The sequence below is a fragment of the Neoarius graeffei genome, chromosome 15 (genome assembly GCF_027579695.1).
Source record: "Neoarius graeffei isolate fNeoGra1 chromosome 15, fNeoGra1.pri, whole genome shotgun sequence".
NCBI lineage: Eukaryota > Metazoa > Chordata > Actinopteri > Siluriformes > Ariidae > Neoarius > Neoarius graeffei.
In genome coordinates this window covers 70,419,049-70,445,570 of record NC_083583.1, presented here as the reverse complement: position 1 = coordinate 70,445,570, position 26,522 = coordinate 70,419,049, and the positions used below count along the sequence as shown (strand labels likewise).

Sequence of the window (26,522 nt, the reverse complement as noted above, 5' to 3'; positions counted from 1 at the left end):
GTATGAAGTGTGAGATATTGTGTGCAGTGTGTGTTGAGACCCGCCTTAGGCCAATAAACACTGTTCTAATAAACACTGCTCTAATTCCCACTGCCTCTTCACAACACACCAAGTTGCGAAATAAACAAGTGCAGTGGTGCCGACGCTGTCCGGATGGTTAAATCCAACCTCCAGACGATCCTGAATAGCCATTGTTTTGCCAGAGAAAAAGAGAGAAATATATCCAAGATGCCAGTAGTCGAAATAACCCACAATAAACCTGAAATCAAAAGGTACGTGTCCGTCATTTATCTTCTTAAATTAGCTCATGCTGTGCTAAAGTGAGCTAGCTCTGCGGCCTGGTAGACGATAAAGCCTTTCTGGACTTTGGTCAACAAGAAAGCAAACACGTATGACTTTTTTTCCTCATTTAACAAATTAATTACATGTTTTGGAATTGACTTCATTTTTCTTGGTTATATAAAATGGATCCCCCTCATTCTAGACGCTGTTTATAGTTAAAGCTAACTAGCGCTGTAGCTAACAGATAGCTTAGCTAATGATGCCACTATAGATTATATTTTAGATATCAACTAATTCACGGTAGTAGGGTGTAATGTAAATATAATTAGTTATTATAAATTATAATTATGATTAGTAAGAATATTAATACGTAAACTTGAACTGACGTGATTGTTGCTACGTAACGATTTCGACACAGTATTTTGCTATTGTATATAAACGTGTCTCCTGGGATTTAACGTTGTTTTGTGATGAGATTAGTGGACCTGTGTTCATCTAGTTAACAGGTTTATTATTTCTGATTTCACCCCTCAACACGTCCCGGTATAAAAATTTCGTGGTGAAAATCTGAAACACCAGTTTGTTCCGCACTGTACTACTGTAGGGCTGGGCGATGTGACACAAATATCATAATCACGATTTTCAGAGGCACACGATATGCATCACGATATACAGTATAGGCTCGCTAATCATTTCCTAGTAATACAGTACAGCGGCGGCTACAATTATCGATACCATAACGATTTTTTTGGCCGTTGCAAAAGTAGAAAAGACTTTCAGTACGTAAATTGTGCAATGAACTCAAACTTCCACTGGAAAAGAAATTGGTTGATTCCCGATTACTTAGCGTATCAGATCACATGACACCGTTCCGCAAGTATCAACACCCAGATGATTATTTATAAAATAAATAATATCTGGTATTAAGTTAACAAAAAATAGTTTTTATTTAAAATTTGTTTGACATAGGCTTATATTTAGTACAAAATATATTTTCTAGGGTGGCACAGTGGTGTAGTGGTTAGCGCTGTCGCTTCACAGCAAGAAGGTCCGGGTTTGAGCCCTGTGGCCGGCGAGGGCCTTTCTGTGCGGAGTTTGCATGTTCTCCCCGTGTCCGCGTGGGTTTCCTCCGGGTGCTCCGGTTTCCACCACAGTCCAAAGACATGCAGGTTAGGTTAACTGGTGACTCTAAACTGACCGTAGGTGTGAATGTGAGTGTGAATGGTTGTCTGTGTCAGCCCTGTGATGACCTGGTGACTTGTCCAGGGTGTACCCCGCCTTTCGCCCGTAGTCAGCTGGGATAGGCTCCAGCTTGCCTGCGACCCTGTAGAACAGGATAAAGCGGCTAGAGATAATGAGATGAGATGAAGATTTTAATTATTATTTAATTAAGCTTATGTTAGCACCCATACAGCCCTTTCACTTTCACTCTCTGCACTGTTTGTATGAAATACATGTTCCAACTACTCAGCACTATAACTCTGGCCAACACCATTAACAGTGTACATTTACACTGATGACAGACTGTAAATGTGCAATCATTTCGAGCAGTATTAATCTTGAAAAAATCTGTGAGACCCTGTAAACCTGTAATATTTGTACATCTGATATTTGAACATTAAAACTGATTATACAGCCCAATATTGTTTTTTGTACCATTATCAGCAGCCTGGGCCTGAACACCAGAAGTTCCCAGCCGCGCAGTGCATTGTGGGATATGCGAAAGGGGCGAATAATACTGGATATAAACATTACGTACAAAGTTGTGACGTCAAATCAGCTTGTACCTGGGGGCGTCGTGGATAAGGCGCCATACCATAAATCCGGGGACCCGGGTTCGATTCCGACCCGAGGTCATTTCCCGATCCCTCCCCGTCTCTCTCTCTCCTGCTCATTTCCTGTCTCGACACTGTCCTATCCAAATAAAGGTGAAAAAAGCCCCCAAAAAAATCTTTAAAAAAAAAAAATCAGCTTGTACCTTGTGTTCATTGCTTCCAAAAGGTCCACTGGGAACTATAACCGGAAGTTCAGATGCAGGCGTAGTGTTTTGTTGGAGGGCATTTTTGAATGCTGCTCTGTTCCTAATATCAGTTATGGATTGGGGGTAGACCATTCCAGAGCTGGACAGTTTTTGGGAAGAATGACTGTTTGAAAGGTGTTGATGAACATTAGAAGGTGCAGAACTGCTTATCGTGGGTACATCATCTCTGTGGCTTGTTTTGAATGTACATGGAGGGTGAAGAATCTGTCTCGCCTTAGCAGCATCTCGTACAGGATTTCTATCTTTGAACTTGTCTTCTTGTTTCTATACTGTCCCAGTTGAGTTGCATCCAGTCATGTTGTTAAAGACAATATAAGAATATTCTGACATAATTTACCACCATGCCAATGTTATATTGTCATATCGTTCAGCCATAACCACAGTGACACATACAATTAACATTCAGTACTTTTTGTACTGGCTAAATTGTTTATCATTCGTAATTCATAATCATTATCATAATGTTTGATTTATACCACCCAGGCTGTGTACTGTAGGTGCACATGAGTTATGATGACTCAGTGTTAGCCACTGGAGTTTTATTTTTCTCTGTTTAGTTATACTTTGTCAGCTCATGGGTGTGGTCAGCTTGTTTTCCTTGGCCTTTTGTTGATTGTTACTTCAACAGAATATGTTATTCTGTCACTTGAACATTTCTTGTCTAGAATGCATTACAGGCATTTAGTAGATGCTCTTATCTAGAGCACGAGTGCAAACGTCAGGTACAAGAGGGGCTGAACTTTTATTTATTTATTTATTTATTTTTTAAGATTATTTTTTTGGGCTTTTTCCACCTTTATTGGATAGGACAGTGTAGAGACAGGAAATGAGCAGGAGAGAGACGGGGAGGGATCGGGAAATGACCTCGGGTCGGAACCAAACCCGGATCCACAGCACGGCGGCCCTAGGGGCTGAACTTTTAGACAAGAATGTACCTCATAAAAGAATTATCTATTGTCCACATGCACATTTTAGAGGAAAAATGTCTAAATACCATCAACGAAGCAGTATTCCTGTTAAGGCTGGGTGATGTGAAGATGTAAGTATCTTGATAAAGCATGGTAAGGTAAAACTTAGGACTTTAATGCTTAGATGTATGGCTATGTCTTTACACTCACTGACCATTTTAATAGCCAGTCATTTGGCAGCAGCAGAATGCATAAAATCATGCAGATACTGGTCAAGTGCTTCAGTTAATGTTTACATCAAACATTAGAATGGGAGGGGCGGCACGGTGGTGTAGTGGTTGGTGCTGTCGCCTCACAGCAAGAAGGTCCGGGTTCGAGCCTTTCTGTGAGGAGTTTGCATGTTCTCCCCATGTCCACATGGGTTTCCTCTGGGTGCTCCGGTTTCCCCCACAGTCTAAAGACATGCAGGTTAGGTTAACTGGTGACTCTAAATTGACCGTAGGTGTGAATGTGAGTGTGAATGGTTGTCTGTGTCTATGTGTCAGCCCTGTGATGACCTGGCGACTTGTCCAGGGTGTACCCTGCCTTTCGCCCGTAGTCAGCTGGGATAGGCTCCAGCTCGCCTGTGACCCTGTAGAACAGGATAAAGCGGTTAGAGATAATGAGATGAGACGAGATTAGAATGGGAGGGCAAATGTAATCTCTGTGACTTTGACCCACACCACAGTCTGTAAATTGTAAACAAGAACAGGAATCTGAGGCTGCAGCAGGCACAGGATCACTAACAAATTATAAAAAGACCAGGTGTTTCTAGTCTTTAGGTGTCCAGTTTGGTTGCATCTGGGCCCGTTGGAGCTTCAGATTCCTGCTTTTTGCTCCTTGCTGTCAGGAGTGGAACCTGATGTGGTCTCATGCTGTTGTAGCCTGTCTGGCTCAATGTTCGATCTGCTGCATGTTTTGAGATGCTTTTCTGTTCACCACAGTTGTAAAGAGTGGTTATTAGAGTTACTGTAGACTTCCTGTCAGCTTAAATCAGTCTGGAAGTTCTCCTCTGAGCTCTCTCATCAACAGGGTGGTTTTGCATGCAGAACTGCCACTCACAAGACGTTTTTTGTTTTTCACGCCATTCTGTGTAAACTCTCGAGGTGCGTGTGTGTGAGAGAGAGAGAAAATCTCACGAGATCCAAACCAACCTGTCTGGCACTAACCAAATTTTTTCCTCATTCCGATGTTTGATGTGAACATTAACTCGAACTCTTCGCCTGTTCGCTGTGTACATCGTTTCGAACAGCTATTATTACATGTTAGCTTCTTGTAAATCTACATGCCCTGTACTCATTCATTTGTAAAGTGTTAAAAAGGGACTTGAAACTTTTACATTACTCAGAAGAAGAGACACTTAAGACATTACATTATAGGCATTTAGCAAACGTTCTTATCTAGAGTGGCGTGATCCCAAAACTGCTTCTCTAACCATTAGGCCATGGCTTCCCATGACATACACCAGATATGAAACGGTGTATGGAAATGTAAGTTTTTGTGAAATATTGTATGGATCCACACCATCAATAAGAGTAAATATATCTGCTGTTGATGGCATGCCTCTAGACTTTGGTATGATACAATCTCTTATTCTTTGATTATCTTCTAAACAACAAAAAATAAATTAAAACGTCTGTGTGCGCGCGCATGTGTGTGAATGTGTTTGCATCATGTAAACAAGGAACTAGCCCTCCCATGATCTTCTGATGCAATGTGACACGTTGTCACTTCTCCTTCTTTGTACGGTTTGACCTGAACTTCAGGTTATGTTCATCTACAAGTTGTTGTGCAACTGATGCTTCATAACAATGTATTAGCAGTGTAACTTTCACTCCAAACTCGCAGTAGGGTAATTCCGCCCCAAATCACCAGATTTAGAAAAATGTTCGCCACTGACCATCTCAGATTTGCTTCATACTTTCTGGAAATATTGTCAGTGTGCCCAATAAATAGTGTACAAAATTTTAGACTTGTACCTTCATTAGTTTCTGAGAGATAGGGGCTTTTTAAAAAGGGTCATGGCCCCAATTTCACTGTTGAAACGCATGCTACAGAAAATGGACCTAACTTCCACAAGTCATTTCTTTTAAACTATTCATGAAAGATACATGAAATTTTCAAGGATTGTTCTTCAATGTGAGACGCCTTTAAATACTAAAATAGAAAGCTCACAGTTCAATATTTGCCAAGTTCTGGCTTGCTGAAAATAATTTTAAAAATGTGCTTTGGAGCAACTTTGACGCCCCATATCTCCACATTAAAGCAGACCAGATCTTTCAAATTTTCTTATTTATTACTCATGTTATAGTACTCTTTAGGCAACTAGGTATGTGTTCAAAAGAAATCAAACTTTCTGATTTATTAGGCTTTAAAAATAAAAACATTTTGTGCATATTACAAATGTATGACAAGGTCTACCATAAAAACAATTATACCACTGGAAAGAGCTTGTTTTGATTAGCAAATGCACAAAATATGAAGTTGGTACCCTAAACCAAACTATAAATATTAAGGTATCAAGTACGGCATGTTTTACGATAGACGGAAATGCTGTTTTAAGGCATATACCGTATTTTTCGGACTATAAGTCGCACTTTTTTTCATGGTTCGGCTAGCCATGCGACTTATACTCCGGTGCGACGTATATATGTTTTTTTTTTTTTTACCGCGGAATAACTGGAGCTGATGCTGAGTCTGACGACAGCCACGCAGAAGAAGAGGAAACGGCGCTTCGTCTGCCGCTGGAGTTGGCAGAGTTGTTCAGAAGCGACACCGAGGATGAGGAATTCAATGGATTTGCTGATTTGGAGTGAAATCGCCAGCTTGATAAACTTGATTGACCTGTGTTTTATTATTATTAATGATAGGGCTATAGTTATTTAAATAAGTTATGTAATGATTTTAGACAGTGCTTAATTTGTGAAGTGGGAGGTCCCGGAACGCAGGAGGTGGGTGGGTCCGGCGACTCAAAAATAAAAAAGGTGGGGGGTGGTTTACTATAACTTTACACACACGCGCTTATTGTGTGTGTAAAAAAAATAATATCAGACATTATGATCTTAGAAAACACTTTAGTGACAAACAGTTACAGACAGTAATATGTCGTGATGTTATAAAATATTATTTTTATTAGGCTATATATTAAATTATATATTAAATTTATCTTCTAAAATAAGACTACTCATATCACAACCGGTTTATTTCACCATTGGAGATCAGATCACACTAGACATGAGTTAAATTACTCTTTTTAAGGCTTTAAGTAGGGTATTTAAAAGCGGTTGTTTTTTTTTCACTAGACGGTTGTCTTTGGAGATAATATACCTATAGCCTACTTGACCTCTGATTTAATGAAATAAAATTCGACAAAAATGAAGAATGACTCTCCTCGATGATGACTACAGCTTTAATAACAAAGATGAAAGAGCCATGGGGCGATAATAAGCCCTACCGGTAAAAATAATCTAAAAGCAAACTGATTAATGCATCAGTAATAGGCTACTAATATTAGTTATAATAATAATAATATAGGCTATTAGTAATAACGATAGTGATAGTATTAAAGATAGTAGTAGATATTTAAAATAATCAGACTAGGCTACTTACAGGGCAAAGGGCGCGTTATCACTGCTCAGCTGTTCGTTTATTAAATAAACAATGCAGTCGCGCAGTAACCACGCGCCGCTTATCAGATACAATCACAGATTCTATGGATAGAATAACCCTTCAAAAAAGTGCGACTTATAGTCCGGTGCGACGTATATATGTTTTTTTCGTCTTCATAATGCATTTTTTGGCTGATGCGACTTAAACTCCGGAGCGACGTATAGTCCGGAAAATATGGTAATCTACTTGGATGCATCCAGAGATGCATAAAAACTGAAAAACCACAAAATTTCATGAGGATTTTTGTCACTATCCCTTAGAAGCACATATTTGAGCTTCCATTTGCCAGCCAGATACAACCCCAGCTGAAAAAGGTAATTTACTTCAGTGACAGATCAGCAGTCCAATACAAAAACTATAAAAATTTCACAAATCTAATAAAGCATGCAGACAATTTTGGACTTTTGGCAGAATGGCATATCTTTGCCACTTCTCATGGTAAATCACCCTGTGATGGTATTGGAGGCACTGTAAAGTGGTCAGCAGCTCAAGCTAGCTTACAGGTAGTCACGAGTGATCACATACTAACCCCATCTGATCTGTTTTTGTGGGCAGAAAAACATATCAAGAACATCCATTTCATCTGGGTTGGTACAGGGCAAGTTTATGGAGAGTGAAAAAGCATTGGAGACAAGATTTTCAAGGTCCGCTACTATTCCTGGAACAAGAGACAACCACTCATTCGTTCCAATCATGTCCAACCAGCTGCAGGTCAGCAGGGTGTCAGGTGGTCCTAGCTTCATTGTGGATATGAGTGGGAATCGGCCACAAGTAATGCATAAAACCCCTGTTAAATCAGCAGTCTCTCTGGCAGATACAATTCCTGGTAAATCAAGTTTATTTGTATAGCGCTTTTAACAATAAACATTGTCGCAAAGCAGCTTTACAGAATCAATATGTTGTATGACAGACAGTGGTGGATAGGCAACATTCGGGTTGAGGAACAAGATAAATACATTGGGCACACTGACAATATTTCCAGAAAGTATGAAGCAAATCTGAGATGGTCAGTGGCGAGGCCTCTGGTGATTTCACATGGATTGGCCCAGTAATCTGCATTACTCTGATATTCCACAATTGCTGTCTGCACCTTGCTCATTGAGAGCACATCATCATTGAGATTGATTTGATGAAAAATGTAGCATTAGAGTTGGAATTATGGCCATTTTTAAAGGAACCAGAGTTTAAAGCCTCTGCAACTTTCATATAAATTAGTTGTTTAACGTATTAGGGATTGTTTTACAATATTTTCACAGTAAAGAGTTATAGGCTTGATATTTTTTACCTTGCTTGTGATTTTACATGTTTTAAATATTGTGAATAATTCATTTAATTGTCCAAAACTGATATCCTATTGAGCAAGGATTCTCAACCTTTTCTACTTCAAGGCCCACCTATTCACTCTTGTAACAAGTTGGGGCCCATTGAAAAAGATCCCCAATTATTTTGGCTCATCTATTCTATTAGAATCTAATAATATATTGTAAAGTATATTAATGGGATGCAACATCATTCCCTGTTATAGATGGGAGCCCAGGAATTAAATAAATGCAATAAAACAAGCTGTTTTTAATTGTAGGTATTGTATTTAAAACTGTATGGATGTACCAGAAGAAGAAACCTTTGTCACATGCACACTTCAAGCACAGTGAAATTCATCCTCTGCATTTTAACCCATCTGAAACAGTGAACACACACTCGGAGCAGCGGGCAGCCACACCAGAGTGTCCAGGGAGCAGTCAGGGGTCAGGTACCTTGCTCAAGGGCACCTCAGCCCAAGGCCGCCCCACATCAACCTAACTGCATGTTATGTGGGGGAAACCGGAGCACCCGGAGGAAACCCACGCAGACACGGGGAGAACATGCAAACTCCACACAGAAAGGCCCTTGCTGGCCGCTGGGTTCCAACCCGGAACCTTCTTGCTGTGAGGCGACCGTGCTAACCATGCGGCGATTGAACCTACAAAACGCGCTAAGCTGCGCTGTTGGCTCTCTGGGAAAAAAAATATGGCCCACTAGATGGCGCTGGGCCACGGCCCAATGTTTGAGAAACACTGCTGTAGAAGACAGGAAAATTAGCATTTCCACTATTTCAGGTTTAAGAGTGGTAAGGGAGGGTGTTCTAATATTACCAGCTGTGCAGTTGGGAACTGCAATAATCACAAAAAAGGCAGCTGAATGGTGGATTTATAGGTGATTCTGCAGTAATTAAAATGTTACCCAAAAAAAATCAGTTGTCTAGTTTCCACATGGCTGATATTTTCACTGTTGCAGTTTCTCTGTTGTTAACTTATGTACTTTAAAAAGGAATGAATGCAAAGTAATACAAGTGTTAAGGCCCAAAAAAAATGTGTGTTTCCGGTTACGTAGATTTCAAAACTAGGGTCAGTAGGCAGGCTTTTTTTTTTTTGAATTTTTTTTTTCAAGATGGCTGCCATAACCTATATTTAGACAGGAATAATTTCACAAAATATAATGAATTTCTTTGCAGGTCACCTGAGTTACCACCTTCTGATGAATCTGATGCAGCATGAGACACCTTTTAACATGAATTTTTCTGTAAATATAACAGCTCAATACACCATGAGAGAGAGAGAGAGAGAGAGAGAGAGAGCAGCCCCGCCCCTCTCTGCTCCCTGAGTGGAGCTCGTCGCCTTGGTAACGGTGCAGGGAAAAGACACAATATAACAAGCAAAGAGCGCTTTTTCTCAGAGTTCCCTCTCATCGAACAACGCTGATTTACACGGAAACGGAAGGAGATATTCACAAAATTATTTCACATTGAGTGCTACAAGGCTCCCATGAACACATAAATGTAATTTTTTTTGTCCCTAGTGTAAAAAATGTGGACACTAGAGCGAGTTAAAAACAAGTGACTTTTCTGATTTTGCAGTAAAAGCGCTCCCACGTTTATAATGTGAGTCTATGGGAGAGCGCGGCTGTCCTCTCCTTACTTTCAGGCTTCTCATTCAAAAACTGTAAATCCTATCGCTCAGGGAGACTTAAAATTAAATATAATTAAATATTAAAATTAATATTTAGAGCCTGTGGGCTACAAAAATAAGTCATTAAAGTAGCCGGCTGGACTTGATTGTGTAGTCGGCTGTATGGCCGGCAGTCGGCGCTTGTGGAAAGCCCTGATTTTCCCAGTGAGTGACAAAAACTTCCGGTTCACGCGGTTGGGTTATATGTAAAAGTCGCGACTGGGAAAAAAACAACAAAAAAAAGTTTAGGGTCGGGCGGGTAACCGGAAACACACTTTTTTTTTTTTTTTTTGGCCTAACACACGCTGAAAAAATGCAAAAGATTTTAGATTAAAAAAAGTAGTTTGTGCTGTAAGAAGTGCCCCATCAAACAGTTTGCCATGTCCTTGTGTAGTCCCAGCAGGTGCCCTCGGTGTTGCAGTAACCCGTGTCCAGGGCCTCTGTGGTGTTCCTGATGCCCCTCTCCCACCCCTAAAGATCCCAGGTGGGCGAGGGAACGATCAGAGGGATCACAGTCTTTCAGCCAAGTTATTCTATTCTGTAAGTATCTGTATATTGATTTAAATAACATAAAAATAAATTTTTTTTTAGTCTGTAAAATTAGATTTTTCTTTGCTTGTGTACAGAAGGTGCACTAGTATTGGTTAATTATCACTTTGTGCCAGAAAATACAACCCCGATTCCAAAAAAGTTGGGACAAAGTACAAATTGTAAATAAAAACGGAATGCAATAATTTACAAATCTCAAAAACTGATATTGTATTCACAATAGAACATAGACAACATATCAAATGTCGAAAGTGAGACATTTTGAAATTTCATGCCAAATATTGGCTCATTTGAAATTTCATGACAGCAACACATCTCAAAAAAGTTGGGACAGGGGCAATAAGAGGCTGGAAAAGTTAAAGGTACAAAAAAGGAACAGCTGAAGGACCAAATTGCAACTCGTTAGGTCAATTGGCAATAGGTCATTAACATGACTGGGTATAAAAAGAGCATCTTGGAGTGGCAGTGGCTCTCAGAAGTAAAGATGGGAAGAGGATCACCAATCCCCCTAATTCTGTGCCGACAAATAGTGGAGCAATATCAGAAAGGAGTTCGACAGTGTAAAATTGCAAAGAGTTTGAACATATCATCTACAGTGCATATCATCATCAAGAGATTCAGAGAATCTGGAAGAATCTCTGTGCGTAAGGGTCAAGGCCGGAAAACCATACTGGGTGCCCGTGATCTTCGGGCCCTTAGACGGCACTGCATCACATACAGGCATGCTTCTGTATTGGAAATCACAAAATGGGCTCAGGAATATTTCCAGAGAACATTATCTGTGAACACAATTCACCGTGCCATCCGCCGTTGCCAGTTAAAACTCTATAGAATCCTACATTAGACAAGAATGGATTAACATTCCTATCCCTAAACTTGAGCAACTTGTCTCCTCAGTCCCCAGACGTTTACAGACTGTTGTAAAGAGAAAAGGGGATGTCTCACAGTGGTAAACATGGCCTTGTCCCAACTTTTTTGAGATGTGTTGTTGTCATGAAATTTAAAATCCCCTAATTTTTCTCTTTAAATGATACATTTTCTCAGTTTAAGCATTTGATATGTCATCTATGTTCTATTCTGAATAAAATATGGAATTTTGAAACTTCCACATCATTGCATTCCGTTTTTATTTACAATTTGTACTTTGTCCCAACTTTTTTTTGGAATCGGGGTTGTATACGTAATTTCTAGCTCAACGGGTTAAATGATTTTAAAGAAATGAAAGTGATCATAAATTCCAAAACGACCCTCTTGCTGTCTTGTTATTTGAATCTGTCAAGCAGTAACCTGGTGATTTAGAACATGATTTAATTTTTCTTCCCTCACTTCATTAGGACACTCGGTTGCTGGTCCTTGAGGAGCCTCCACCTTTGAACAGCCGTGTGCGTTTTCTGCTCTTTGAGCGGCGTAGTTCGGAGATCAAGCCTGTGGTGTGGAGGGGGTCGCTGGTCGGGGTTCGGCTTTACGTCGAGATCCCCCCAGGAGCTCTTCCTGAAGGAAGCAAGGACAGGTGAGAAAGACGCACATTGCTGTGGTTTCTGCTAACAGCAATGCGAGATATTTCTTTTATTTAGATCTTTTCTTTTTTGAGAAAGAAAAAAACTTGATCTTTGAAAGGAAAATGGTCGTCTTGGCTGTAAGTACTGCGAATGATACAGATATGATAAAGTACAGATATCTACAGCACCCCCTGGTTATGTCCCTGTTTAAAATAATAATGTGTGAGAATGAGAGCTCATGGTGGTGACTTCATAAGGCACAGGAATGAGATCATGAAGTGCTTCCACATCATATATAAGGTGTGGTCATTTTGTGTCCCCACACTGGTGTGTGCATGGAGTTTTACAGAAACCTCGACACACTTTGAGAAAAGCTGCAGTTCATCTGGTTAACATGTACTGTTTAAAGTCAGAAGTTTACATACACTCACCATGGACATGAACGTCATGGCAATATTGGGCTCTCAATTATTTCCTTGAACTGTTCTTTTTCTGGCGAAGAATGATCATACAACATACGTCTTTAATAGAAAAAAAATTTGGTGCATTTATTTTGAGCTTTCTGATCAAAAATTTTCATACAGGGTCAAAAAATTACATACATACAATCAATTATTAATTCAGTGGTGCTGAAAGTTCCAAACCGTCTTTTAACTTGCCAAGAGCAAGGCCTCTTAACTTCCTGTTAGTGATCATGATTGACTACAGCTGGTAACTTCTCTGTACCAACATAAAAAGGGTTTGTTTGACAAGTGCCTTATTGGGAGGTGTAGCCACTTTGGCAAGATGTGGAAGAAGACCCAAACCATCACCCTCAGCTGAGAGGAAGTTGGTTCAGATGGTCAGGAACCACCAAGTCACAGGCCTGCCATGAACTGGAAATTGCTAGAACACCAGTGTCCCTGTCTACAGTCATGGCATCTACTGTCTACATCACCATGGACTGAGAGGCTGCCATTCAAGAAAGAAGCCCCTGCTCCAAAATCCACACTTACAAGCTCGACTAAAGTTTGTAGCTGACCACATGAACAAAGAAAAAGCCTTATGAAGGAAAGTTTTGTGATCAAACAACTCAATTTTTGTCTCCTCTGGTCACAATGAGCAGGTCTGTTTGGAGGAGTAAAGGTGAGACATTCAACCCCAAAAGCACTGTGCCAACTGTTAAGCATGGTTAAAGTGGATGGAATAATGAAGAACCTCAGCATGACCTCAAACCATTAGCCACACCGCTGAAACCTGGACACAACTGGGTGTTCCAACAAGACCGTAACCCCAAACACATCAGAGCTTACTGTGGAATGGATAAAGCAGGATAACTTTAAGCTTTTGGAATGGCCTTTCCAAAGCCCTGACCTCACCTCTATTGAAAATTTTGTGGACTGTGCTTAAATGTAGGGTCTGTGCCATGAAACCAACAAATGTAATTGAGCTCTAGCCATTCTGGCAAGAAGAGTGGTCAAATATCCAACCAGAATTCTATCAGAAGCTTGATGATGGCTACCAAAAGCGACTGGTCAAGGTGAAACTTTTGTTTTTGACCCAGTGTTGATTTCAGAAAACCCAAAATAAATTAAAACTTGTGCACTGAATTCTTGAGGGGTTTTTTTTGTATTTATTAAAGATGTATGTTGTATAATCATTCTGCCACAAAAAATGTATAAACTTTTGACTGCAACTGTAGACAACTACAGAAGTTAACATGCACATTTTATTAATGCTACAAAACAATGAACAATACAGTTCTATAATTTATAACTTGATAAAATAGATGATGTAATAGTGGTAATGCTGCAGTTATTAAATATGACACATTGAAATCTTATTGAAACTTAGATTTTTTTTATCAGCCTCAAAATTAAATACTGAAGGGGGCGTCGTGGCTCAGGTGGATAAGGTGCCATACCATAAATCCAGGGACCCGGGTTCAATTCCGACCCAAGGTCATTTCCCGATCCCTCCCCATCTCTCTCTCCTGCTCATTTCCTGTCTCTACACTGTCCTATCCAATAAAGGTGAAAAAAGCCCAAAAAATATCTTAAAAAAATTAAATACTGAAGATTTTCTTTGCATAATTTTCAGAACTCTCACACTGAGCTGATTTCAGAACAGTAGAGGTGAGCTCTTATTAATACATTATCTCTAGATATCTAATACATGCAAATACTTACAATTAACTAACAAAACAGTATGCCATTGATCTGGGGTAAACATTTTAGTCAAGTGAATTACACTTTTATATAGGTCATAAAAATAATTTTTCCCCCGACACCCAGTTATTTTTGTTTAGTGGACCCGAAAGCAACTGAATTCGGATCACAGACTTCCAATTTTATTAGTTTTTTTTTTTTTTTATAAATAGAACAATTTAGGGCCACTTGACCAAAAATTCTCTCTTTTTTTTTTTTTCCTGCTTCACTATGACCCAATTCAAGATACTACGTCATGCATCACGTGGTGGGCTTTCCCCGTTCACGCAAGGCATTGTGGGATACAAGTCTGAAGCAGGAGAGAAAAATAGAGGATGTGAGTCTGCGAATAAAATGTGAAAGACCAACTACAGTAACGGAAATCGTGAAGAAAAGACAATGTTGTGAAGGAAAGGAAACGCAGGACCAAACTAATAAATATCGGCAGTCAGCGAGCACCTCGGTGTGATCAGCTGTTCGTTTAGCGACAGAATGATGTAACTGGGCGGCACGGTGGTGTAGTGGTTAGCGCTGTCACCTCACAGCAAGAAGGTCCGACTTCAAGCCCCATGGCCGACGAGACTCGAACCTGGCGAGGCTCGAAAGACATGCAGGTTAGGTTAACTGGTGACTCTAAATTGACCGTAGGTGTGAATGTGAGTGTGAATGGTTGTCTGTGTCTGTGTGTCAGCCCTGTGATGACCTGGCGACTTGTCCAGGGTGTACCCCACCTTTTGCCTGTAGTCAGCTGGGATAGGCTCCAGCTTGCCTGCGACCCTGTAGAACAGGATAAAGCGGCTAGAGATAATGAGATGAGATGATGTAACTGGCAGTGCATGGTCAAAGATAAACCTGTAGATGGCAGTAATGCAACACAGTGGATGCCAGCTAATGTAAAATCCAAAAGAAGGTAAACCTGTGCATGCGCACACGGACTTCGTCTGTCTGCTTGACTGCACAAAGCGAGTGATTTCATGCACATTATTTGCTAGGGAATCCCCCAAAGTAACTTCCCAGCCACAGAATGGCCTGTGGTGTGTGTGTGTGTGTGTGTGTGTGTGTTTTTTTTTTTGAGGTATTGCAGAAATAAACACACACATCACAATGACCAAATTTCTGAGGGAACTATATTTCACTGATTTTATGAAATTGAAAGGCCATCTAGGACACCTTCAAACTGGTTGACCAACAGTTTGTAATGCCACACTGCAGATTTTAGCATATTTGTATGAGGCTGTAATATGCATTTGGATTTTAATGTGAAACCTTGTTACTCTTGTGGTCTTGCAGCTTTGCACTCTTGCTAGAATTTGCAGAGGAGAAGCTTCAGGTTGATTACGTTTTCATTTGCTTCCATAAAAATCGTGACGACAGAGGTACGTCTTCGCTCAGCTCTGTGGTTATAGTGTTTCTCAGTAAGCTCAGTGCCTTACTGTTCCTGTCTTTCTACAGCATCGCTGCTGCGGACATTCAGTTTCCTGGGCTTTGAGATTGTGAGACCGGGTCATTCACTCGTCCCATCCCGCCCTGATGCTTTCTTCATGGCTTACAGCATGGAAAGAGAATTGGACAATGATGAATAATACCCAATAAACCATCGCTTCAGTACCTTGTGCTCATTCATTCCAATTTTTCATTAGTAAAATAATCCTAAACTATATCTGTGACATGCATTGATGTTTCTTGTGAATCCTTTCATAGTTTTTATACAAGTGGTGCTGTCAGTTTGCATTAGTGAACCTTCCACTTTAAATCATTAGGAAATCACATTCACACACTGCTCATTAGTCTAATAATTATGGATATAATTCCCATGCAACCAATGTTAAATAAGTTTGTTTCCTTCCTGATTTGTACACTTATTTTCCTCTGTTACTGTGTGCATGACTCAAAGTTTTGTTTTTTTTTCTTCCAACTTCAGTTGAATTAATATACATAATGGAAGAAATTAGAGAATAAAATTTCACCCTGTGTCCTGGTTTAACTTAACTTGATACTGCTGGGAAGAGTTGTTTTTCCTCTCATGCTGATAGCAGTTCCAGTGTTATAAATGAGTAAAAGGTTTAAGTATCATCAATAAAGGTGGCTAAAATACTGCTTATATTTTTTAAGTGTAATAAAGTGCATACCCCATCCTCTGGGGGAGGGAACAAAAACCTTCATCTGTATGCATTAGCAGCAAGCAAGAATTGAAGAATTCTAAATCTTTAAGGCCTGGGGTATGGGAGCATGACTGCTTTGTCACTGATGTCAAACTGTAATTCAATCCAGTTTTATTTATCTAGCACATTTCACAATGGACAATGTCACAAAGCAGCTTTACAGAAAAATATGAATTTTACATACTATGAATTTATTTTATCCCTAATGAGCAAGAGGCAATGGTGGCAAGAAAAATCTCCCTGAGGTGACATGAGGAGGAAACCCTTGAGAGGAACCAGGCTCATCTATAACACCTGATAGTGTGATTAATAATCAATTTTCTTCTATAACTATACTATATGGTTAAAAAGTGCAATAGTGTAAACAGGAACTTATGAGTAACAAATGAGGATGAGCATTAGGGTAATTTCTGACCACTATAGTTCTAACAAAAGTCTATTGTATGAAACTGTTCATAGCAATTTCAGTCCTAATGTTATCCAAGGAAGAAAGTCCATAGCTCTTTATGCTTTCTATGGGATACCAATCACGGGAGTCTCGTGGTGATCTCATTATCCTAGTAATGTTATCTACAGGAGTTTCAAATGAAAGATGGGAGTCAGTAATCACACCAAGGTCTTTTACTGCTGCACATGTCACTGAAAGGCTATCCAGAGTTACTATTTAATCAGAAAACTTGCTTCTAGCTGCATGTGGTCTAACTACAAGTACTTCTGTCTTGTCAGAGTTAAGTAAAAGGAAGTGACATCCAGTGTCCTTTACACATTCCTCAGTTTTATTAAGTCTCGCATGTGGCTTTGCTAAAACATGCATCTGTACGTCATCATAACAGTGAAAGCAAATACCATCTGTACAAATAATTTTACCAACAGGTATTAGTGGGCCTGAAATCGAACCTTAAGGAACACCAAACTTTACCTCAGTATAGTGAGTGATTGACTTACTTTATTGATTCCAAGTTGAGAAATGTTACAGCAGCAAGTTAGAAAGAAAGAAAGCACGCACAACTTTATTCATCACACTTGTGAAATTCCTCTCTGCATTTAACCCATCTGAAGCAGTGAACACACATGCACACACACGTGAGCAATGAGCGCGCACACATACCCAGAGCAGTGGGCGGCCATGCTAACAGGGGAGCAGTTGGGAGTTAGGTGCCTCGCTCAACGGCACCTCAGCCCAAGGCCGTCCCATATTAACCTAACCGCATGTCTTTGAACTGTGGGGGAAACCAGAGGAAACCCATGCAGACACGGGGAGAACATGCAAACTCCACACAGAAAGGCCCCTGGGCTCGAACCCAGAACCTTCTTGCTGTGAGGTAACCGTGCTGTCCATGTCTTATCAGACATGCAAAAAGACATACTGTACAACATAGAATTTAGAGGAGAAAAAAAAAAGAGCCCAAGAACAAGCCGACTATACAGATAAAAAATGTAATGCTAAAAATATATATATAAAATAATGTGTGCTTTGTACTGTACATGTGAATGTGCATTAATAGTGCTAAAAACAAGAACTGAGAAATTATTTTAAATTGTGCAAAAGTGGCAGTATTGAACAGAACAAAAATAAAAACAAATTAACGGTGTAAAGTGACTGACAGTAAACAAATAAGCTCTGACAGTGCAAAAGTTCCAGGGTTATGAACAAGACTATACAGTAGAGAGGTCAGAGTTCTCTCTGTCAGACAGAGGTGAGTTATTGTACAGTATGATGGCTTGGGGCAGGAAAGATTTCCTGTATTGGTCCCTACGACAGCGAAGCTGTAACAGCATTGTAGGACAAAGATCATTGTTAAGCTGCTCTTAGCATTAAGAGACTTTTGGGAAACCCACCCCTGTTGAAGGTTCTCTGCTGTCTGTCCAGCAGCACCAAATGGGGCTGATAGGCAAACTGTAGAGGGTCCAGCAGCACCTTCACCTGCGGCCTCAGGTGGGTCAAGACCAGTATCTCCAGAACCTGTTCAGAACAGTTCTTCTCTGTCTCCAGACCTGAACACCTATTTAGAAGTGCTTTCAGGTCACTAGTGATCCATGGCTTGTTGTTAGGGAAGCAGTGTACAGTCTGGGTTGGCATGATGGTGTAGTCACAGAATCTGATGTATTCTGTGATGCAGTCTGTCATGTCACTGATATCCTCCCCATGTGGCTCACAGAGTACATCCCAGTCCGTTGACTCAAAGCAGTCCTGCAGTGCCTCATCAGCCTCCTGAGTACACCTCCTCACGGTCCTTGTGTGGACAGGCTGCCACTGAACAAGAGGGAAGATGAAAAAGTCACCCTTCACAGCTACAGTGGCAATAAGTTTAAGCCCCAACATTGAAGAGAGCAACAGGCACACTGTAGTCCAGTGAGCAGGAGGACACACTTGGAGGGCCAAGGTCTGGGGAACCCTGCACTCAAATCTGGATCTGGAACTATGCCACAACCAGCAAACAAAGGAACAAAAAAAAAAAAATCAACAAAACATGAGAAAAATACAATACATAAAAAAAACAGAAAGAAGAGAGAAAAAAGGCTCTGGTGAGAGCAGCAGCACACCATACACTCACCTGGAAACCGAAACTCAGATTTTCATCTACAAACTGATCATAAGATCTGAGCCAGGAGAGGGCCGTTTCCTTAACTAACATTTTCTAGTCCATCAAGGAGAATGGTAATGCTCAGTGGTGTCAAAAGCTGTACTTAACTTTAAACAACATAAGCAAGAAGACAGTCCTGATCAGAGGACTGTTGTAGGTCATTTACTACTTTAACCAGTGCTGTCTCCATGTTATGATGCAGTCTAAATCCTGACTGACACATTTCATAAATGTTATTCCTATGTATGTACATACAAGCACATACATGTATGTACATACAAGTGCTGTGGCACAGCAGTTTCTATTTTGGAGATAAAGGGGAGGTTTGATATTGGCCTATAATTGGACAGCTGACAGGAGTCAGTTTTTTTTAAATAAAAATCAGGGGTTTGATAGCTGCTAGAAAAAAGATTTAGTTACAACGCTAGTACTAAAAGGAAGAATTATTTTTAATAGGGGTTTGATAGCTTCTGGCAGTATCTGTTTGAAGAACCTTTTAGGTAAGGGAACTAGTACACTAGTTGATGGTTTTGGTGAGGAAATTAAAGGGGAATAACACTTAATTGCTGATCTGATTGTTATTCACAGGGCTAGTGATGAAATTGTCTGGCTTTAAATTAATAGTCTAAAATTTTGCCTGATTTTCACTTGTATCATTGAAAACCAATTCACCTAGTCATCCCTACTACATATTGATGGCGTGCAAGCTTCTGTGGCGGCCTTATTCCTAGTTAATTTTGCTACAGTATTAAATACTGGGAGGGTAACACATGGCAGCAGCACACTAAATTTAATTTTGTTAATGCATGTGGAAGAATAAACCAGTTCTATTTTTTTTTCAGGTTAAAGAAAAACAAATCAGAAACTTGGGCACTTGGGGTGTCAATTCCACGACTAGCGTGGGGGCAATTTAAGGCTAGATGGCACTCCTCAGTCAGGACCAGGGTGTGATTTTATTAAATGGAGTGAAGACAATTTTTTTCGTGTGTGGGGTAAGTAAACTTGGTGTTTTCTTTCAATCAGAAAACACTAAATAGGGACTCTACTGCATGAACACAGACCATTTATATGTCTGCTGTTCATTCCTTGGTCTGGGTTCAGCACTACTAAAGTCCCAGGCTCAGGGTCAAGTTATGAAAAAAACTCTTACAATATTAAAGGATATGGGACATGGATTTTTTTCTGGGTATAATTATGTATAAAGGACATAAGAAATGCCATCTAAATCACTGCAGGGCGTCAAAAATGTGAAAATCAATCACATTATTCAACTTTTTTTATACATCAGCGTAAAACAATGATTCGTTAATGAGCTAGGTGGTCACGTGACCCATGACATCACAAAAACTTTCCAAGGAGCCAGCGCTTGGGAATCTAATGTAAACAGGTTACCGAAATGGACACCATCGACAGTGACATTCCCGATGTTTCACAGAGATGTGAAGTTAGACCCTATCAATTCGAACCGATAGCTGGAAATTCACATGAACATGGATCTTGTCTTTACTCTGACAGGTCAGACGATTCTGAGAGTGAGGGTTCATTCAGTCCCCATGAAACTGAAAGCGGTCAGCTGGATAACACTTGGTAAATTGAAAACAATTCTGCTCAAAGGCTAATGATCTGTTGAAAGTAGTATTATTTTTGTATCATACATTGAAAGTTCATCATAGATCTAGCTAAAGTCCGTTGCAAGCTAGTTTTTTTTTTGCTGATATTTTTCAAGATTGATTGAGATACAATGCTTCCAGAGTCGGAGATGAAAACATTCAAAATGGCGAAACGAGTCAGAATTATGATAATTGATACACCCAAAATTATAATACTAATCCTTACCTCGGCTTTCAGTCGCTTAGTGCAGAGGTCTTCAACAGGGGGGGGTCGCGAAATCGCACCGGATCACTCATATCAACAAAAATATTCCTGCCCTGTCCCCTGGCCTCCATGCAGGGATGCAAACAGCGCGCCTTTCGGCGGATGCCGCCTTTTTCACGGCTGAATCGCACAGATCCGATTTAATATATATATCGATATTAATTCATGAAACAGGAAGTATAAGGATGAGAAAAAAACAGTTTAAATCGGGAAGCTGCGCACATTTGTGCAGCCTGGCGCAAATGTGCGCAGCTTCCCGATTTAAACTTTTTTCTCATCCTTATACTTCCTGTTTCATGAATTAATATCGCTCAGTACCGGAGTATTAATGTTGAAAGAATCCTCAGTGAAATGGTCCGAACACAGTTTGTGGGAAACAGTAGGTACAAAGTTTTTTCTACGGCAGTAGTGAGCCCACACTTTCTTCAGCTTCGGGTCCTTGGGGAATGCAAAAAAAAAAAAAAAAAACACTTACTCCAGGGCATTTCCCATTGGAATTATTGCAACCATAAGCAGCACAATATGATGTTCAATGTACGTTAAAGACTATAAAAACAATTTTTTGTCATCCACTTCTCCATTCATCTACCCGCTTGTGCTGTGCCCGAAAGTTTTTGTGACGTATGATCACGTGACAGCAGCACTTCCAGTTGTAAAATATGCATATTGGAAGTCGAGCAGAAATGCCATATAATCATCACGAATATAACGATTTTGCTGAATTTAAATGATTTTGTATTTGTTGATGCAATTAATTCATATTTTTAATGGAAAGAAACTGATATAGCGTGCATTTATGTTTCATGTCCCATATCCTTTAATGATATTCATATTTGCCATTATGTGTCCATGCTGCAATTTGACACCCCAGTATAAAGATTGTGGCCTGTCGTGCCAGATTCATAATCTGGTACATTATAATACTATGATTATGAAGTATATCAGGTCAACAAAGAAAAGAAAAACCTTGATAGTTACATTTCTTACTTTTGATCATGAAAGGGCAAACGACTATTTGCAGCTTGATTTCATTGCAAGTAATGCTGACATCACATTTCTAATCAATATGGTGTCAACTTTAGCACAAGTGGAATGAATGAGAAAAGACTCTGACCAAGCCAATCTTAGAGCAGAAGGACTAACACATCTGCCATTTTGAATACTGTGGTACTCCATAGTCTTAAAACTCAAATTAAACAATACTAGTCAGTTTTAAAAATTGCAAACATGGTCAAAAGTAGAGATTTTAATCTATAATCTAAGTTAGTCTTAAAACATTCTATTATTAACAAGTAGCCTTTATCACACATACACTCAAGCACAGACTTAAGCACAGTGAAATTCCTCCTCTGCATTTAACTTATCTGAAGAACATGGTGAACAACCCCCCCTCCAGTGGTCTACAGCACCCAGTGAGCAGTTGGGATGCCTTGCTCAAGGGCATTTCAGCCCAATCTTCAAGCCATGGCTGCCCCACGTTAACCTAATCTTTGGCCTGTAGGGAAAACCAGCACACCCAGAGGAAACCCATGCAGCCATGGGGCAGAACAAGCAAACTCCATACAGAAAGCCCCCCCCACAATTCAGCCTCTGGGCTCAAACCCAGAACCTTTTTGCTGTGAGGCAACAGTACTAACCACCACTGTGCCACCCTGGGTTCAAGGACAGTGCTGCAGCCTTTTTTCACTGTATTGCTCAAATACATTTCTGATCCCACCTCTGATAAAACTGCAGTTTGGAATATTTTAAAGTATAAAAAAAGTTAGCTTAAGATACTTTGATTCCCAATACCACCATGCAATGATCCCTCACCAATTTCTTCATTTCAGGCTTTTGAAATAACTTCTGGCTCTGCAGTTAGCTCCAGTAACAAGGTAAATGTAATATGGCAATAAAGACATGGAGTAGCCTTTATTGTCCTTACACAAACAATACAAACTACCCCCTTATTAACATTAATTGTAATTTTATTTGGAAAGAGCTCAGGGCCAGACAGACATTGCTCATCAGCTCCAACCAGTTGATGGGATAGAGTCTTGCAAAATAGCCCAAAAGTGGGTCTATGATCTAGCCCTTTTGGGATTCAAACACCTCACACAGAGTAACTGTTGCTAGCATAACAGTTAAATATCATACTGAATTTCACTAAAAACATTGTTGATAATGCCTGGCATTTTATGACCTGTAAAACAAAAAAGGTCAAGCAGATCAATTTCAAATGGGTCCTGCAATTACACACTGGGGACATATGCCGTGCTGGTATTGATAAGCTCAGGTCCTCCAGTGGTTTGGATCAAGTATCCACTAATGCTTGTGAGGTCAGTGCACAATTGGCTCTTTGTGGAATAACCACAGGGTTGTCTCCTTGGTGAATTCTAGGATATTCTAAACAGACCTGTACCACTTGATAGTACTGTAGATCCTGGATCAAGCCTTCAGTGAGGCATAAATGTTCGATTATGAATTAAGTCAAAGATATGCAGGAGAATGACAAAGTACAAAGTCACAATTAAGCATACATTGTTCCCTAAAGTCAGTTTACAGGAACACATTGACAAACCTCTGCCATTTACTGGCAAAATTAGATTAAACGAAGCATTTATTTTAGAAATTAAATATGAACACAACACCTCGAACACTCATAGAAAAACATCAAGCCAGGAGGCCCATGGCAAGACAAAAGCCTAGATAACAAGAAAAAAAATAACAGCAATTAATAGCTACCTACATTACCATTTCTAGAACACAGGTTAGCAAGACTTATTTTTATAAATATACACAAGATACTCCACACTGCCATCACCATGCTTCAGGGGAGAGTTTCCTAAAATATGAAAAACACAGATTAGACTCACTTTTCCACTATGTATTTTAAGTGTTACCATCATCATTAACATGGCCAAGTACCCCCCCCCCCCCCTTTAAAAGAACATTCCAAATTAATGTTTCAAAAATTGTTTTTTGTACTAAAGCCAGCCTCCCCAAACTATTCAATCTGAAACAGATGTGGTGATTAACCTGTACAATCTCCAAATCCTTGATCACAACACCACCTTTCTCCACTTCAATATCACTCTCTGTACTGTTGTGTGTCTGGTACTCTTCACTATTGGACTCTACTGTACTGGGCTGCAAGAGCAAAGAAATGGGCATTAAACAGACTACACTGTAAAAACAAGTCATCAAGTTCAATTAGGACCCTTCTACCTTACCCTGAACTCTTGCACAACCTGCACAGCAAATGAACATACTTTTTAATTTACGCATTTGAAATACATGCTTCAGCAGAGCTTTATGCTAAGATACAGGATACCTTCAGACTTCGTTACACTCAAGGCTAAGATGGGCATACTTCATAGTCAGGATCAGCAGACTGGTCCTCATCAGTCAGCTCCTGGGACAGTGCCTCCACCCAAGACTGCTGCTCCAGCTCCTCATCTTCATCCAGGTCATCCTGCTTCCTTTTACTGCCTTTCCCACAAGGCTTTGTGGGAGAACAGCGCACCTCTAAAAGGCACATGGGGGGAGGGGGGTTAATGCAAAGACACCAATTGTCAAAGCAGATTTATTTAAGGTCAAATGAACACAAAGGCCTGCAAAACTCATTTCAAGCTATTAGTTTACCATAAAATTGCAAATTCATTGCTGCATTTTGCACATAGCAAGACACCCACAGCTAAAGAGAGAGTCCCAAGTTGAACAACTGCAGAGTAACACTCAAACAAAGATTCAAGCTTACAGCACACCTGGGGAGACAGAGCAGCCGATGCTTGTGCACACCGGGTAGCCAAGAGCACTCTGCAGCTGCCGAGGCAGGATGGAAAGCAGCAAACGTGTGGTTCTTCCTAGACGCTTCCGACCTGATCGACACGGACGTGCCTGATGAGAACTTTTGTCTTCTTCAGATGGAGGGGAAGGGGCCCTTCCAGGAGAAGAAAAGCCAAAGAACCACCAGAAGGCCTGAAAACCATGTACCTGAAGTACACCCCCCCCAAAAAAAGTTAATGGATACTTCTCAGCTCAGAGTGTAAAGGCTAGTCATAGAAAACTAAGCTAGCAATCCAAGTAATCATCAGCTCAGTTAGCAACTATAACAAACACATTTGGTAGCAAATTACCACAAGACGGACTGGCCAGAACTGTGAAATTCGACAGAAGAATGATGCAAGCCCCCCATCTTCTCTCTTCAACACAGCTTTACTCTGTTAGAGAACAAAATCATAGCAAGACAGTAGGCTAGTGACTACTAGTCTAAAACTGGAAATGGCAAATTTGTTTGTGTTTGGTTTTTCCAATGGCAGTTGAAAACAGTTTTAGGACGAGCAGATACTCCTGGTTGTTTCAGTGCTGTGCTCCATTAACTTTAGACTCCAGATTCTGAAACAAAACACAAACTCTTTAAAGAAATAACTGTCTGCAACCTTCCAGACTTTTTCAAAGGAGATAATTTGACAGTTGAAAATTTTAGGACGAGCAGATACTCCTGCAGCACAGCACTGAAACACACACACACTTGCCTCTTTGCTTTCACTGCTGCCAAGTTCAACACTGCACTGAGAAGTCATAATGCACATGTAGGTAAACTAACCATCTGCACGCGCGCGTTTAGTCTTACATGTGGTCTTGAGCTGTTGGCGTCTAACCAATCACAATCAAGCAACACACCCCGCCTCATCAGCGCTAATTAATCACGTGACCAAAATCAAACAAAGCCTTTTTTTTTTCATCTCAAGCGCGCTGTGCATGTCAATAAAAAGTCGGTAATTTGAGATGATGATGATAATAATAATACAGCCCCGATTCCAAAAAAGTTGGGACAAAGTACAAATTGTAAATAAAAACAGAATGCAATAATTTACAAACCTCCAAAACTGATATTGTATTCACAGTAGAACATAGACAACATATCAAATGTCGAAAGTGAGACATTTTGAAATTTCATGCCAAATATTGCCTCATTTGAAATTTCATGACAGCAACACATCTCAAAAAAGTTGGGACAGGGGCAATAAGAGGCTGGAAAAGTTAAAGGAACAGCTGGAGGACCAAATTGCAACTCATTAGGTCAATTGGCAATAGGTCATTAACATGACTGGGTATAAAAAGAGCATCTTGGAGTGGCAGCGGCTCTCAGAAGTAAAGCTGGGAAGAGGATCACCAATCCCCCTAATTCTGCGCCGACAAACAGTGGAGCAATATCAGAAAGGAGTTCGACAGTGTAAAATTGCAAAAGAGTTTGAACACATCATCATCTACAGTGCATAATATTATCAAAAGATTCAGAGAATCTGGAAGAATCTCTGTGCGTAAGGGTCAAGGCCAGAAAACCATACTGGGTGCCCGTGATCTTCAGGCCCTTAGACGGCACTGCACCACATACAGGCATGCTTCTGTATTGGAAATCACAAAATGGGCTCAGGAATATTTCCAGAGAACATTATCTGTGAACGCAATTCACCGTGCCATCCGCCGTTGCCAGCTAAAACTCTATAATTCAAAGACGAAGCCGTATCTAAACATGATCCAGAAGCGCAGACGTCTTCTCTGGGCCAATTGGCTCATTTAAAATGGACTGTGGCAAAGTGGAAAACTGTTCTGTGGTCAGACGAATCAAAATTTGAAGTTCTTTATGGAAATCAGGGACACCGTGTCATTCGGACTAAAGAGGAGAAGGACGACCCAAGTTGTTATCAGTGCTCAGTTCAGAAGCCTGCATCTCTCATGGTAAGGGGTTGCATTAGTG

At 40.2% G+C, this 26,522-nt stretch overlaps 2 protein-coding genes across 2 annotated transcripts; one reads left to right on the top strand and one right to left on the bottom strand.

Annotated features, from left to right (window-relative positions):
- The first annotated feature begins 86 nt into the window (after window positions 1-86).
- On the top strand, window positions 87-16,254 carry oaz1a (ornithine decarboxylase antizyme 1a). The gene is given in 6 exon segments (XM_060941819.1): window positions 87-272; window positions 10,318-10,375; window positions 10,377-10,463; window positions 11,807-11,982; window positions 15,448-15,533; window positions 15,610-16,254. Coding segments are annotated over 6 exon segments (657 nt in total). The 5' UTR covers window positions 87-153; the 3' UTR covers window positions 15,741-16,254.
- A 1,721-nt stretch (window positions 16,255-17,975) lies between these two features.
- Window positions 17,976-25,344, bottom strand: org (oogenesis-related gene). The gene is made up of 7 exons (XM_060940699.1): window positions 25,297-25,344; window positions 24,898-24,981; window positions 24,526-24,754; window positions 24,132-24,286; window positions 23,798-23,908; window positions 18,196-18,573; window positions 17,976-18,086 (listed from the first exon to the last, which is right to left on the bottom strand). The coding sequence occupies exons 1-7, from the start codon at window positions 25,342-25,344 to the stop codon at window positions 17,976-17,978; spliced, it is 1,116 nt and encodes a 371-aa protein (XP_060796682.1).
- Window positions 25,345-26,522: the final 1,178 nt, after the last annotated feature.